At 56.2% G+C, this 15923-nt stretch overlaps 1 protein-coding gene across 4 annotated transcripts in view; it reads right to left on the minus strand.

The window, feature by feature from the left end:
• Positions 1-2429: 2429 nt before the first annotated feature.
• MRAS (muscle RAS oncogene homolog) overlaps positions 2430-15923 on the minus strand; it is a 47139-nt gene continuing 33645 nt past the window's right edge. For 3 of the 4 annotated variants that reach the window (XM_051818636.3, XM_051818637.3, XM_051818635.3), the window contains exons 3-6: positions 11753-11906; positions 10017-10116; positions 6556-6635; positions 2430-5318 (exon numbers count right to left, since the gene is read on the minus strand). In XM_051818636.3, the coding sequence (XP_051674596.1) occupies positions 5219-5318; positions 6556-6635; positions 10017-10116; positions 11753-11906 (434 nt within the window). In that variant the 3' untranslated portion in view covers positions 2430-5218. Of the gene's footprint in view, positions 5319-6555; positions 6636-10012; positions 10117-11752; positions 11907-15923 lie in introns of all 4 variants that reach the window. The other variant, XM_051818638.3, reaches the window with a different exon arrangement.

Below are 15923 nucleotides of genomic sequence, written 5' to 3' on the forward strand. Positions count from 1 at the left end.
GCTGGAGTCACAGGCCACAGCTTAACACAACTGCACCACAGCACCAGCCCCCAAACATAGCTCCTGACTCAGCAGGTTGGGACAGAGGCCAAGAGTCTGCATTTCCAACCAGCTCCCGGATGCTGACATCTGTGACACCTGGGAACTTTACTGCCCGCCTTCTCAGAAGGGTGGAACCTTGCTTAAAATAGTCCTGCTTTGCACCTGGGAACCTTGAGACCACGAAGGCCTCGGTCTGCAAAGGCAACGGAGTCAGTGGCTCCTGGGTGAGCACCCTTTCCACGCAGTGACTGACTGGACAGCCGCCTCAGCTGCTGAGCACAGGGTCCATGAGAGCCCACGATCACACAAGTCCTCCTCTCAGCTCTCCCAGGCCAACAGGCTCCTCCAAATGCAGAGATCGCAAGGGCTCAGCCCATGCACCAGGCTGTTTGCTGCTCCGTAGCCCTGCTGTACGGCTCAGAGCTCAATGGGTGCTGCCTGGAACATCCCCGGCTGTCCTACGCTGTGGCTCATGAACATCAGCACATTTAGGGGTCCAGTGACATCGTCTACCTTGACACATCTTGAAAAATGAGATGGGGGAGCCTGGGGAGTGGAAGAGCTGAACAGAACGGAGACACAACTTGACCTCCATGTTCCCAAAACTTCTTCGGCTGCAGGAAGACAAGAGGAGCGAAGCACGCATGAGTGATGACAGTGTGGGCCAGCACAGGTGGAGAGCAATAGGCAGATTCTGCCTACATGTTGCAGATGGAGTCGACAGGAACTGCTATCAGATTGGAAGTGAGGTGTGAGGGAGAGGAAGGCAAAGCTGGGCTCTTGTCTTCTGGCCTGAGGAACTGGGAGCCCGGAGTTGCCATCAGCGGAGCCAGGGAAGGCTTTGGGTGAAGGGTGAGGTCAGGGATTCAGTGAAGGACGTGTGGCCTCGGAGCCACTGTGCCTGAGACCTCCAACTGGAGAAGTCTGGTGGGCAGCTGGATCTGTGAGTCGGGTGTGGGAGAGTTTCAAGCTGGCAATGCACAACTGGAGTGGGTCGGCACGAGTGAGTCTCAAGATCAGATGAAAGCATCGAGAACAGTGAGCACAGGCGGAGGAGAGGTGCTCCAGAGAACGGGTTAGGTGGAAGAGGAAGAACATGCCAAGGAGACCAAGGAGAAACGGCCGGTGGACAAAAAGCAAGAGGCGGCAGCATCCTGGAAGCCAATGAAAGGACATGTAACGAGGAAATGGGAGTGATCGCTGCGCAAATGCTGCACGGAGGTCAAGTTCAAAAGACTGAGAACAGCCACTGGACCTTGCAAGAGGAGGCCACTGGCGATCTTGAGATCGGTGGTGCTGGTGGAGTGCAGGGAAAGCGCCTTTGGAGCAGTTGAAAGAGAAAGAAAGGGGGCGGTGCCATGACGTAGTAGGCTAAGCCTCCACCTGTGGTGCCGGCATCCCACATGGGAGCTTGTTCGAATCCCAGCTGCTCCTCTTCCCATCCAGCTCTCTGCTAACGGCCTGGGAAAGCAGTGGAGGGTGGCCCAAGTGCTCTGGCCCCTATACCCACTTCACAACAGTGACCCAAAGAGGCACCGAGAGAGAGATCCGCTTCTATTCCTGGGAAGGATACCCAGCCGCTTCAGTCAACCAAGAACGAAATCTCATCGTAGTGCGGAGGGGGCACAGGGCACTTGCCATGGTAAGGAATGGCAGCCCGATAGCCCGACAGGCGTTCTGTAGACGAGCACTGTGCCAGCCGCCTTATCCCGAGATCCTGCACTTCGTTCTAGTCCTCGAGCTCCTTAGGAGAGGCGTACAGCTGTCTCGTTCACAGGCGGGACAGCTGGACTAAAGCAGCTCATTTGCTCAGAAGCATGCACAAGGGGGCGGTGTGGTGGTGCAGCGCGTTAAGCCGCTTGCTTGCCACCCTGGAGCCCCTTATGGGAGTTGCTGGTTCAAGTCCAAGCTGCTCCGCTTCTGATCTAGCTCCCTGCCAATGAAGCCTGGAGAAAGCAGTGGAAGATGGCCAAGTGTATAGGCCCCTGCCACCCATGTGGGAGACCCAGATGAAGCTCCTGGCTCCTGGCTTCTGTCCGGCCCAGCCCTGGCAGTTGTTGCCATTTGGAGAGTGAACCAGTGAATGGAAGGTCTCTCTCTTTCTGTCTCTACCTCTCTCTCTGCCTTTCAAATCAACCAATGCTTTAAAAATGTTTTAAAGGCGCACAAAGAACCCGAGTGTACCCAGCATCAAGGGCCTGTGCCTGTCTCACCTGCTTCGTCTTTGGCTCGTGCAGGAAGGAGAGACCCTCACGGCCACTGGCGGGCTCCTCCTCCGCTTTGGTCTGGTAAGAACCAAGGTCATGGTGCTCTAAGAGGTGGGCACAAAGGTGACAACTTACAGTGCTCTCAGCACGACTTCAGCAAACACAGGAAACGAGACAAACGAGTCTTTCTTTTCTTTATTAAGGAGTCGAGATACACAAAGACTTAATAAAAAGTTACAGAAAAGGCTCAAGCATCATTGAGATCTTCAGGCATCACCCTCGTTTCACAACGGCCACCTGTCAATACTGCGTAACAGAGGCTGGGCACCCAGGGGTGCTCCATAATTCAAGTATCTTTCCTTCTAAGCAAACCCAACGTGGGATTTCAAAACCCAACGGGCTGCTAATGGGGGAAACTGGTTCTGATCGTCCTGTCACAGGCCTCAGGGGCCTCGGAGTTAGAATAGCCACGTGTTAGTGGGCCACGTAGGCCAACCAAGCACTCTCCCCAGCACGTGCCAGGAGAAGGTGCCCGGCAAAGCCCTAATGAAAGCATCTACGCATCCCCTGGGGGCAAAGTGCATGGGCAGTAAGTGGCCATGGCCCCATGGTGGGGACTCCCCCTGGGGAGAAAGGGAGCCCTCTGAGCAGGGTGCCAGAACGGGGAGGGGATCCGAGAGCACACCACGCAGGGCATGGGGTGAGGGGACTGCAGGTAGGGTGTGTTTCAGGGTCATGTGAAGCCTGCACTATTCCCTGGGAAACCAGTGGGCATGCGAGGATGTCACCACGGCCACAGGTCCCAGTGGGACCCAGAGCAGCTGTCGCAGCCTGGCCCTGCCAGGTGACGAGGGAGAGGCTGTATGGGGTGTGTATGCCCCAGGGTACACTCTACCTTCGCCCATCCAGAAGCCACCTCTGTCACTAGGACTCATGTCTGAAAATCAACTCACCTAACCTACAGGGAAAACAGGAGAAACGGGAGACGAAAGCTCCCCATTGGTCCAAAAGCGGAGGCTGCAGGTCAGTTGTCGATCGGTTTCTCCCTTGGGCACAGTGGAACTGAGCTGTGGGCCAATGCAGGATCCATGCGCTGGAAGATGGGCCGGCAGGGGGCGGGGGGCAGACCAGCAGCGCTGTGAGCCCTTGAGTGCAGCGCATTATCTGCTCCAGGTCAACGACCTACCTCCACTGCCGGGAGCAGCTGCTGGTGCCATCGTCCCGTGAGCGGGGCTTCTTGTCTCCTCCGTCTCTGTCAGTGCAAAGCGTCTCCTTCCTCACCTCTCCTGGCCCGCACCCCCAGCTGGCAGCTGCCATCACACACGGGGCTGCGAAGCTGGTGGCTCGGAGAAGTCTAAGGCTTGGAAACAGCTTTGTCCTCCTGCGGTTCAGAATGCCTGTTAGCAGTACAGGACTGGGGGGACTCTGAAGGGCCTCATCTGGAATGTTCTCTCTCATCCTCCCATGCAGAAATACAGGGCCATGTAGACTGCTAACTGTGACCTCCGACTAGCCAGAGTCCCAAGCCTCCTCTTGCGGCAGAATCATCCTCCAGCCGGCGAGCTCGCCGGGTTGGGGACTGTCAGAGGACCCAGGCGCCCCGACGGACAGTAGGCGCTCGTCTTCCCTGGGGCTCTTTCTCCTAAGAGTGGCCAGGCAGCCTGCTGCGGGTGCCCTCGTTGGTTTGGTGGCCTCATATGTGACATCTGGGAAATAAGGGCACCAGCTGTGGCCCTCCCTTCGGGGGCGTGCGTGCTGCTGCCCCTCCCCCCGCCTGGCTGCTGGCACCGGCACGTCGGCCAGACCCGCCTTTCTTCTCTGGTGATGGAGTCCAGTCAAGAGCCAAGAGGTTGCTAAAAGGATGTTCCAAGGCAGCCGAATTGCTCAGTCTTCAAATTCCAGAAAGGGCTTGCTCACCGACTGTCCTTCTGGAGTAGGAAAATGGCTTCCGGTCCGGGTGCTGTTTCACTGACGACAGCACTGAATCGGTCTGGGTGAAGATTCAGCACGAACCAGTTTTCCAGATGGTGTCTGCGCGCTTAGGTCAGAAAGGCAGCAGGCAGCCCACGGGATGGACAGTGCAGGAGGCGACGGGTCTGAGCCGGCCAGCGCCCTCTCACACATCCGCGAGCACACTGCTGACCCCACCCTCCCTGAAAACCCAGCACACACTTTTGCAAAGCCGATCAACTTACTGCATACATTTGCTGGACAATGAAAACTCCTCTTAGAACTGGCACGCTTGTGCCAGCCACTGCCCTCGGCAAAGTAAAACCCCCTCTTCTAACATCTGCAGCCTCAACCTGCAAAGCCCTGGCAGTCAGCACTTCCCGTCTCTCCCGTCCAGGCCACGAGTAGGGCCGCACCCCTCCCCTCCCAGCTGGACCCACAGTCCAGGGCCCCAAGCCACAGTTCCCACTGACACCGGTCCTCTCCGACACTCTACTTTCTTATCGGGTTCAGTTTGGGCACCGCTGGGAGAACAGAGTATACAATAACAACAACATCTCAGACCTGTGATTGGGAGGTTAGGGGGCTCTGTAGCAGTGGGCACAGACCCCTTTAGGAAAACAACAATCATTAAAATAATTTAAAAATCTACAAAAGACGCCCAAGCTCAGACACCGAGGAGCTGCGGGCAAGGGCGGAAGCTTGCTCAGGGCTTGTTCTGTATGTGTAGGTGGACAGACATTTCCACGCCCATGAGGTGAGAGAAACAGCACACCTCCGAGGAGGCGGCTCAGCAGGCTCAACAGGGGCTTCCTCATCTCCTGGGGGAAAGGAGGAAGCCCTGGCCCCCGGGCAAGGCCCGCCCCTGCCGGCTCCCTGCCCTCCCTCCCTGTCTCCCTTCCTGTGCGAGGCCTAGGGCCACGGGTGGTGGTTAGAAAGAGTGCTCAGTGCGGTTAGGTGGTGGAGGGGTCCTGAGGGCTGGCCGGGTCGTGGTCACTGCACCCCGGACCTCAGGCCCGTCACAAGATCACGCACTGCAGTTTGTGGGTGCCAGTGGCCCGGTCTCCCCGCCATTTGGTTTTCTTCTTCTTCTTCTGGCTTTTTTCGGGGATCTGTTGCCTTTTGGAACAATGAAGGACAAACAAGTCAGATTGGCCTCTGCTTCTCCTGGCCCCTCCTCCCTCACCCGCCCCCGGGCCTGTGCAGGTGCTGGGTGGCTGGGCCAGCCGGGGACAAACCGTGGGCGGCTGCTGACCTGGCCACAGGAGGGGGCCCTGGCAGGGTGGTGTCTGTCTCTGGAGGCCTAGACACTGGGGAGGGAGAGGCAGGGAACTCAAAGTCTCCCCCGCTCGGGGGACCTGCCAACACCGTGCTGCGGCTGCTTACATTCACGCCTCAGTGAGGTCGGGTTTCGTGGCGTGTTGCCATTGACATCCGTGTTTCGCATTCTAAGTGAGCCAGCAGGGCAGCTTAGTGAGGGCAAAGGCGTGCTGACACGCTTTCTGTTGGCTTTTCCCAGGTCTGCAGCTGCCCTGGGAACCACAGGTCCCCACTGAGGGTATCAACGCAAGCTTCCCGGCAGGAGCTTCTCCCAGCTGCAGGCAAGGTGCCCCAGGGCAGCTCATCCCGAGAGCACACACCCGGCATCGAAGCCCTGGTGTGCAGGCCCTGCTCTGCCCGTGACGCTGGGCGATGGACATGTGGGGTGTGGACAGCGCGGGGCAGAGGGGATGACAGGCACGCACACTGCTGGAGCCCCGGGTCTGGGTTCACCTGTGCAAAGGCGAACTTGGTGCTCAGTACCCGAGACTCGCTGGCGAGAGGGGGTGGGGTGGAGACAGTGATGGGGAGCGCAGCCAGGGGGTCCTCCCAGCCTCCTGAGCACTGGTGATTAGGGTCTGGGCCGTGAGGGTACGAAGGACTATTCTAGAGGCTCCCGGGTACTGCTGACGACACAGGAGACCCACAGTGCCCCGCCTTCTCTACAAAGCAGACACACGCGGCTCCAGGCCCTGAGCCCTGGAATCAGAATGTGGGGCGTGCAGAGAGGGCTCTGCTCTGGGGGCAGGGGAGAGGCGAGGGCCTCACTTCTCACCACGATGCAAGCTTCTGGATCAAGGCTGCTGGGCTGCAGGGAGCCGCCCTCCAGGGGCCTGAGACTGAAGGGGTCTGCAGCCAGGGGGAGGGCAGGGGCGGGTGGAAAAGGCAGGGGAAAGACACGGAAGGGGGAACAGGAGACGCAGAAGCAGACCCAGAACAGCCAGCCTCGGCCTCAGAGCCAGGGCCGTTGGCAGAGCCCATGGCTACAGCCAGGTGCCCACTGCACGGCACTGCTAGGGAAGTGGGAGGCGCTCACCTAATTACTCTAACGAGGTCATGGAAGGCTTTGTCCACGTTGAGAGGGGGGTCCTTGGCACTCGTTTCTATGTACGGAATCTGGAAGGCAAAGCTCAACTTGGTCAAAGCAACACTGAGATGCCCAAAGCCCTGTCCCCCTTAATAGTATAAACTCTCGGAGGGTCCGAGGGTCCTATAGGCTTTTTTTTTTTTTAATATTTATTTGAAAGTCACAGTTACAGAGAGAGAGAAGGAGAGAGAGAGATCTTCCTTCCATTGGTTTACTCCTCACATGGCTGCAACAGCTGGGGCTTGGCCAGAACCTAGCCAGGAGCCAGGAGCTTCTTTGGGATCTCCCATGTGGATGCAGGGGCCCAAACACTTGGGCCATCCTCTGCTGCTTTCCCAGGTGCACTAACAGGGAGCTGGATTGGAAGTGGAGCAGCTGGGATTCGAACCTGCACCCACATGAGATGCCAGCGCTGCGGATGGCAGCTTTACCTGCTATGCCACAGCACCAGCCCTCCATGTGCTTTTCAAGTCCCTGGCCCTAAGCGTCAAGCTTCCTTGGAGGGCTCTCGCTCTGTGAGGCTGGGACATTTCACTGATGGCTTTGCCAGTCTCCTCCCCCTCCCTAGTCTCAGAGAGGGTTAACAGTTCCCCAAAATAGAATCTCCATGACTTTGTCAGACACTTGAAGACTAACACTGGGTTCATTTTCCAGACTAAAACACTTGCTGGGGGCCAGCACTGTAGTGCAGCATGCCACCCCATATGGGCGCCGGTTCGAGTCCCAGATGCTCCACTTCCAATCAAGCTCCCTGCTAATGAGCCTGGGAAAGCAGAGAAAGATGGCCCAAGGGAAAGCAGAGGAAGATGGCTCAAGTGCTTGGGCCCCTGTACCCAGGTGGCAGACCCGGATGAAGCTCTTGGCCTTGGCCACGGCCTGGCCCAGGTCCAGCCATTGTGGCCATTTGGGGAGTAAACCAGCAGATGGAAGCTCTGTCTCTCCCTCTTTCTGTCACTCTGCCTTTCAAATAAATAAAATAGACCTTAAAAAAAAGAAAAAGCCACACACATTCTGATTCTATGCTTTTTCTTTCCAAGCTCTGTCTCTCTACCTTGGGGGTGATTCCTGCCTGTGTCTCTGGGGCCCGCTGTGACTCTGGTGATTGTGGTGAGTTGTGCCCGCCCCCACCCCCAGCCCAGCAAGCCTCGCCAGCCCGGCTCTTATTTGGACTGTCTGTGAGCCAGGAGCCCAGCCACGTGTATGCAAGGTTTCTGCTGGGGGATCAGCAGCAAGCGGCATGTGGGAGATGCGGCCGAGGGGAGCCCACAGGCTGGGTCTCCGGGGCCAGCATCTACACAACGTCTGGGGCTGGCAGGAGACAGCAAGGGTTCTGCAGCCAGGACACACACCAGTGTCCTCATCTACAGCAGGGACCCACAAAGGCAGGAAGTGCTCGCCCGGGCGTGTGCGGCATCCAGGGGCCACACACAGGCCTCCCTTGATGAGAGGGGAGTAAGCCGACTTATTTGTCATGACTTGTTTCTGATGACAAACTTCACGCCTTTCCATAGAAGACAGGTGCAAAGGAAAAGCATGTGGGGAGAGAAGTGACTGACACTTTGCATGGGGGGGTGGAGGCGGAGGGTTCACAGGAATAAGGCTCAGAGTACAGCCCGACAGCATCTTCCCGAGGTCATGGTCGCCTGGGGTCAGAGGGCTCGTTACAGCTGACTGCTGGCCCAGGGCAGACTGCGACCTTGAAATCCTTTGACCACACTGGGAACCCCTGGTGAGACTGAAAGAAACCTGCCAGGGGTGCTGAAGCAGCTGCAATGCCTCTTCCAGGCTGGACACCATGTCCAGAGGGGAGCAGGGTGCCACCTGATAGATACCTGAGAGAGCCCTAAGGGCCCCTGAGCCAGAAGAGCCCAAGGTGCTGCCCTGGGCACGCCCTGAAGGCAAGCGGGAGAGCACCTGCACCTTCTTCACCTCCCGTCCTCCTGCCAGCACAGGTGGCCCTGGGCCTGGGGGTCTCAGCCCTGCTGCCTGTGCCACACCCAGCTGCGTTGTCCTGCCAGGTCCTCCCACACCGTCTACCTGGCTGGTGGGCCCTGCTCAGGTCAGCAAGTCCTGAAATGAGGGAAAGCCTGGGCAACAGCAGTGCCACTGCCCGCCCCCACACAGCCAGGAAAGGCCCCTGATGGCGTTCCTCACTCTGCACCTCCCAGGGCAGAAGTGCCCCAGCCTCAGTCCTGGCCCATCTCCAGCCAGGCACTTGGGCTCCTGGCCTCAAGGCCTGACACGCCAGTGACTGCCCACACTCGCCTCGGGCCTGACACGGCTGACTCTGCCTGCTTGGTTCCTCCAAGCCCCCTCAAATCTGAAAGACCCGGGACCAATTTCTCAGGGCCTTCCCCGCACACCTACTCCCACCGTCTTCCCGGCACGGCCTGCATCCCTGGTCTTCTGATGATCTCGCACCTTGGACTCATCCTCAATGCCTTTCCTTCCCTCCCTCCGTATCCAGTCTGTGAGCGAATCCTGCCTGCTCTTGGAGACACAGCGGACTCCACTGACTTCTCGTCATCTTTGTGAGCTCCACAGGGCCCAAGTCATCAACCCATACTGGCCTCCCCGCTCGCTCACACCCTTGACCCCTACCGGCTGCTCCCAGCACACAGCTGTCACATTCCCTCTCCTCTTCCCGGTCTGATTCGCTGTGGTGACTGGCCATCTCCCATCTCTGGAAGTTGGCACCAGGGGGTAGGGACCGTTGTTTCCCAGGGCCTAGAGGCACTACTGGAGGAACAAGTGAATGAAAACACGACAGAGGCTCCTCCCTCAGTCTGCAGAGCTGGGCCGCCCGGTGGAGGGGCGGGGCATCTCTACAGCAGGCAGAGGGGACTTGTGTATGATGAAGCCTTTTGAGGGGGAGCCCGGAGACCCCATCAGCACCGTCCAGAGCGCAGAAGGCCAGGCAGCCCAGTGACGGGCCTGTGTGCTCCCTCATCTGGTGGGGACAATGGGGCCTGCTGCAAGGTGTGCCAGTGAGGAGGAGATGACGAGGGGCACAGTGCCGGCCCACAGCAGGCCAGCAGCTGAGCCTGGGCGCTCAGCACAAGCAGGGGCTGACTCGGAGAGGCGGACAGAACCAGCCCTTCTGCCACAGCTCAGTGATGAATCTGTTCTGCCTTGGGGGGTGCTGACCATGGCCTCCAGGCCACCCTGAAGGTGCCTGGTCCTGACCTTAGGGTCTCTAACGACCAAGGGAGGCTGCGTTCTCTCTGGTCCGCTGTCTTACACCAAACTCCCCCACCACGGATGCTCTAGGAGGCCTCTCTGTGGAATGCAGCTGGCCACCCAGGAGGCCACGTTCCATCTGCAGAGGCCAGGGCTGCTGGAGCGATGGGGCGTTAACCCCCCCACACACACACACACATGCACACTCACTCACACACCCACACACCTACATTGTGTTTGGTCGCCATTTCTTTTCCTTGCTCCCTGGTGATTTTCCTCAAGTGCATCAGATCGACCTTATTGGCCACCAGGATCATCGGGAAGGACTCCCTAGGAAATGAAGAAACAGCAGCGCTGTGAAGTCTGTCTTCCCGTTAAGGCTGCGCAACAACACCTGAGGCCTGACACAGCCCCGGCGCCTCCCCATCCTTCCTCCTCCTCCCTTTCCAGAAAGAGGTGAGGGCCTGGGTGGGAGGGGCCTGTTGCAAGGCCAGCAGTGAGGCCCGAGGGGCTGCAGGCCCAGGTAGCGGCTCCCTGCCTCGGGCCCCATCGTGCTGATGTACCAGCCCTGCAGGGCTGCCGGGGCCAGCAGCCACGACTGGTGAGGAGCTCCGGGGACAGGGTCCCACACAGCTGGCACTGCGTAACTGGCAGCTGCAGAATCAGGACAGCTCCCAGGGGAGGGATCGAGAGGCCTTAAAGACTTCCTGACCTCGTGACCAGATCCTTGTCCCAAAGGGAGGGACCATCAGTCTCACGGCCTCTTTGGCAGCATGGCGTATTTTCATTCAAAATACTGTCGTCTGCTGAGTGAAAACACATCCTTCCACTGCTGTGATCCCTAAGGACGCTGCCTGTGTTCCCACGTCTGTCACTCGCATCTTCTCTCTTCAGAGTCCTGTGCTCCTATGTTCAGGATGGTCTGCATCTATCTATTGGAGCTGTGTATACGTATGTGTGCCCATGTGCAAGCACGTGTGTGTGCATATAGGTGCACTGTGTGGGTGCATGAGTGTGTGCGTGTGTGTGTTCGTGCACACCCCTATACCAGGTAAAGGTATTAAAACCAGACCTTTGGTGCTGATGCTGTGGTGTAGTGGGCTAATCCTCTGCCTGTAGTGCTGGCATCCCATATGGACTGGTTCAAATCCCGGCTGCTCTACTTCCAATCCAACTCTCTGCCATGGCCTGGGAAAGCAGTGGAGGATGGCCCAAGTCCTTGAGCCCCTGCTCCTGGCTCCTGGCTTCAGATTGGCCCAGCTCTAGCAGTGGCAGCCATATGGGGAGTGAACCAGCGGATAGAAGACCTTTCTGTCTCTCCTGTTCTCCGTCTGTAACTCTACCTCTCAAAAAAATAAAATAAAATCTTAAAAAAAAAAAGAAACAGGCCTTCAGGTCAGGCCTTCAATGGATTTTTTCAACCTTACTGGGACTTACTTAGTTTTCTATTTTCCTGTTAGTCTTTTTATTTTCTTTATGTTCCTTCTTTGAGATCCAATTAACTGACAACTTGGGCCTAAAACAGACTCCAAATTATTCAACTACTATACATGATGCTCAGGGGAAGAAATGAGCCTGTAATTAGGGGTTTAGAAACCCCAGAGTCACATGTGATTTAACCAAGTATAGTACACACTGGAGAGAACCTCTGCTTTCTCTTTGATCATAACATAATTGGGAAAACAGAGATGTCGCCCACTGGTGATTCCTTGACTGAGGGATGGGAGGGAGCTGAGCCTGGAAGCCTTGGAAGCAGTGTGGCCTGGCAGAAAGAACTAGGGAGTCACAGAGGAACGAATAGGGAGGTCAGTGGGGCAGGACAGGAGTCAGCTCGGCCCCACTGTGCTGCAGCTGCCTCTGAAAATCAGAGAGGCCGACAGAGAAAAGGGATGGGGGACAGAGAGGGAGAGAGAGAAGACAGAGGCCCTGCCGAGCCAGAGCAGGGGGCCCTGGCTGCTGCCCTCACCTGTCCTTGACACGCAGGATGAGCTGGTGGAAGCGGTCCACGTGCTCGAAGCTGGCCTTGTCGGTGACCGAGTAGACGATGAGGAAGCCATCCCCTGTGCGCATGTACTGCTCCCGCATGGCGCTGAACTCCTCCTGCCCGGCTGTGTCCAGAACTAGGGAAGAATAAGGCCACTCAGGAGCTGTCACCAGTCTCCCAGGCTGCTGCTGTCCCCTCTGAGGCTGGGCACGAGCTGTTCCCGTGGCGGGAGGTGGGGGGGTGGGGTGCTGCACAAGCTCCCTGAGACTGATCATGGTTGCATCCAGATGCTGACGTAAGAACACTCAAGGTATACACACATGTACGCACACAGCTAACTGCCAAACAGAAACAAAACCCCAAATTCCCTAATCAATGGAAGAAAAAAACCAGAATAAAGTAAGTGGGACCAAGCCAACAAAAGGCAAAAATACACCTAATAAAAATAAGCAAGTGCAATAAAAAGTAGACATGAAATAAGATGGCAGAAGTAAATCTAATCACAACAAATGCAAATGGCTTAAACTTACCTCTTAAAAGCAGATATTTAATCAAAATTCATCTACTAATACAAAAGACACACATGTAAAACAAAACAACCTGAAAAGGATAAAAGTAAAAGAATAAAAAATAGTATGCCGGAAACAGGCTAACTAAGAGAAAAGAAGGGAATCAAATCAGAAGTCCAGGCCAGGTCATTAAACAGGAAAGGGTTCAAGCACCAAGATGTGGCCAAGTTAATGAATCCCAAGCATCTGAGAACACTGTCTTAAAATATAGACGCATAAAAAATCAATCTTGAAGAAAACGTAGAAAGTGACACATCCCACAGCCACTGAGGGACATCTGAAACCCAGAACAAAAGGCTCCCCCAAACTAATGAGCTCTCCTTCAACAACACGATTTAAAAACTTAATCTGAGAGGGGGAACAAACTTCACCCACCAGCAGTGAATAAGCGCTTCTCAAACACACATGGCCATAGGTTAGGCTGTAAACAAAAATTTCAGCAAATTACAAAGAGGAAAAAATCATACAGGCCAGATTTTGCCTATAATATAGTAAGATTTGAACAGAAACAAGAGTACAAAAGAATCTACCCACTGGAAAATTTTAAAAGCTACATCGCTTTAGAACCCTCTAGTCAAAAAAGAAAAGCAGGCCGGCGCTGCGGCTCACTAGGCTAATCCTCCGCCTGCGGCGCCGGCACACCGGGTTCTAGTCCTGGTCGGGGCACCGGATTCTGTCCCGGTTGCCCCTCTTCCAGGCCAGCTCTCTGCTGTGGCCCGGGAGTGCAGTGGAGGATGGCCCAAGTCCTTGGGTCCTGCACCCCATGGGAGACCAGAAGCACCTGGCTCCTGGCTTCGGATCAGCGCGGTGCACCGGCCGCAGTGCGCCGGCTGTGGTGGCCGTTGGAGGGTGAACCAACGGCAAAGGAAGACCTTTCTCTCCGTCTCTCTCACTATCCACTCTGTCAAAAAAAAAAAAAAAAGAAAAGCAAAGCAGAAATTACAACCAATGTAGAAGTGAAAGACAACGGACAGTAATAAAAGCAAAGCGGTACTTGGAGGAAAATTAAGTTTTAAATGCATGTCAGAAAACAAAACTGAAAGTTAACTCGGCATTTGAATTACAAGTTTAAAAAAAGAAGCATAAAACCAAAGAAAAGAAATCACCAATAAAGATAGAAATTACCAAAAAATGAAAGGACAGTGAATGTAGTTGATATCCAAAAACCCATTGTCTGAAAGGACTGTTACAACAAAAGAAAACAACCTTTAGCGATTCTTATCAGAGAAGACAAGAGAAACACCTGGAATGAGAAAAGGCCTATGCCTGTCGTTACAGATACATATTTCACTATGAGAAGAAACTATGCAGTTTGATAAAAATAGTTTTTCCACTCTGGATGATTTAAGAAATTATAAATGATCAAAGTTGGCTGAAAAAAATATAAAATCTGAATATGCCAATCACTGTGGTTGAAACTGAGAGACAGCCTCTATCCCACGAAAGTCGCTGGGCTCCAGGACAGCAGGTGCAACGGGGATGAGGGACTGGGATCCATCTCGTGTCCACCCCTGCCCTCCGCACACAGACCCTGGGGTGCCTTGGTCACAGGCTCTCATCAGCTCTGCTTCTGCAGCACTGCCCCAGGGAGGCTGCAGACGAAGGGCAAAGCTGTGCTTTGAAGGCATCAGGATTCGGCCGCTCACGACAGGAAGGTCGGAGGACAGCAGAGACAGAAAGTGGTAGTCACCCTGGAGAAGAGGAGCTGCGCCAGGGTGTGGAGGTGAGAAGGGGAACGCGAGGGCCAGAGCCAGCCTGGGACGGGAGGGCAGAAGGAAGCAGACTGTGGAGACAGTCAGTGCTGCGCACATGCACCTGCCCTGCCCAGCCAGGGGCCGGCACCGCAGAGCGGGCATGCAGCAGAGACCCTGGGGCAGTTGGATCCCAGGGACTTTGGAAGCTGAGCCGCACAGTGGGGTCCCAGGCAGATTGCAGCCAGCATCGATCCAGCACCAGCCTGAGTCCTAACTGACTGTCTGTAGAGACCTGCCCCTTGCCCTCTGTTCAGGTTCCCCTGCTAATGAGCAGTGGAGGCGGGATGTGGGCTTACGCCCCCTGAGTGGAAGTCTTGCTCTGCTGTTCACCCCAGCCTGGATCTGAGCCGGGAGCTGGCAGCAGGGTCCCCAGGGCCCGTGGAGAGGAGCAGGTCTAACGGGGGGTTGGGGCGCTTTCCCACGGGCCGCAGAGTTGGAAGATGAGGCCTAAAGGCTGTGCTCCCAGCCCCAGCACCGGCCCCGGTCCCACCTGCCTATGCCAACCTCCTTCCACTCCGCATCTGCACCTGGGCAGCCCCAGGCAGGGGCAAACAGGGGCTGTGCGGGCGTGGGTCCCTTTAAGTCCTGAGCGCCAACTTCCAGGGCCTTCAGAGAATCCCCGCTGTTCTGAACTTTCCTAGTCGCCCTCCCACTCCCTCCGGGACTGCAGCCCACGCTTCCGTACTCTTCGGGCCTGCATCACAGCTTTGGAACTGAAACAGGCCCACCGGGAGACAAACCTCACAGCCTGCCCCCGCCACCCTGGCTGCTTCGCTGCCACTGCCGTTGCTGGGGAAAAGCATTTGCCACGTCCTCCAAGTGTTCCACATAGTGTCACTCCATGGCCTCCATGGCTGTACACCCAGGAGCACTGGAACACTCAGCCATAGACAGACTTGCCCAGGCACGGACCCAGAGCAGAGAACCCAAGTGTCCATCGACTGATGGGGGAAGAAAAGAACTATGATGCAGCTGAAAACTAGAACACTGATCACACTTGAAAAGGAGTGAAACACCACACACACTACACCACGATGAACCTTGGCAACTAAGCAAAAGGCACCAGTCACAAAAGACTACGTGTTGTGTGCGTCCATGCCCATGAAATGTCCAGGTTAGGCAAATCCAGAAAGGCAGCGGTTACTGGGTGCAGAGGCTGGCAGAGGTGGAGGGAACGGGGTGGGGGCGATGGCTCCTGGGGACAGGTGGCTCTGGAGGGGGTGATGAGAGTGTGAGAATGGGGGTTCCAGTCCCCAGTTCGTGGCTGCACAATGCTGGATACAATAAAACCATTACATCCTGATTTAAAAAGCTGTGAGAAAACAGTCTGCCCACTGCTCTTTCTCAGAAACAGGTGTTCCACCTGCCTCTGGCTGCAGCTGGCCGACGGCCTGGCCCCGTTGCTGTTTGAGGCCGCTCACCCATGTTCTGCCCCGTCCCCAGCAGTCCCCTGGCCCCTTGCTATTGGTTTTTATTGCCACCAGGATGGGATCCTGCTATCACTTTTCTCATCTTAAAACATCAAATAGAACCCAAAACAGGGAGCCCCCCACCCCGCTTTGGCCCTGCGTCTCCCTGCAGCTGCCCACCATGTCTCGCCTCCTCTTTGCCAACCTTCCTTGCCTTGTCTGTTCTCATGGTCTGCACGCCACTCCTTCTTGATCACCCTCTAAGCGGCCTGCAACTCCCAGCCATTCCATCAAGCGGCTCTTTCAAGCCACCGGGGACCTCCACCGACCTAAACCCCATGGGCACGGCCCCCTCGGTTCTCCTCCCATAGCAACAGGCTCTGCTCACCTCTCTCGGCCTCTGGACACCAGGCTTTCCCTC

The sequence above is a fragment of the Oryctolagus cuniculus genome, chromosome 4, assembly GCF_051225735.1.
Source record: "Oryctolagus cuniculus isolate XC-2025 breed Fujian yellow rabbit chromosome 4, ASM5122573v1, whole genome shotgun sequence".
Classification (NCBI taxonomy): domain Eukaryota; kingdom Metazoa; phylum Chordata; class Mammalia; order Lagomorpha; family Leporidae; genus Oryctolagus; species Oryctolagus cuniculus.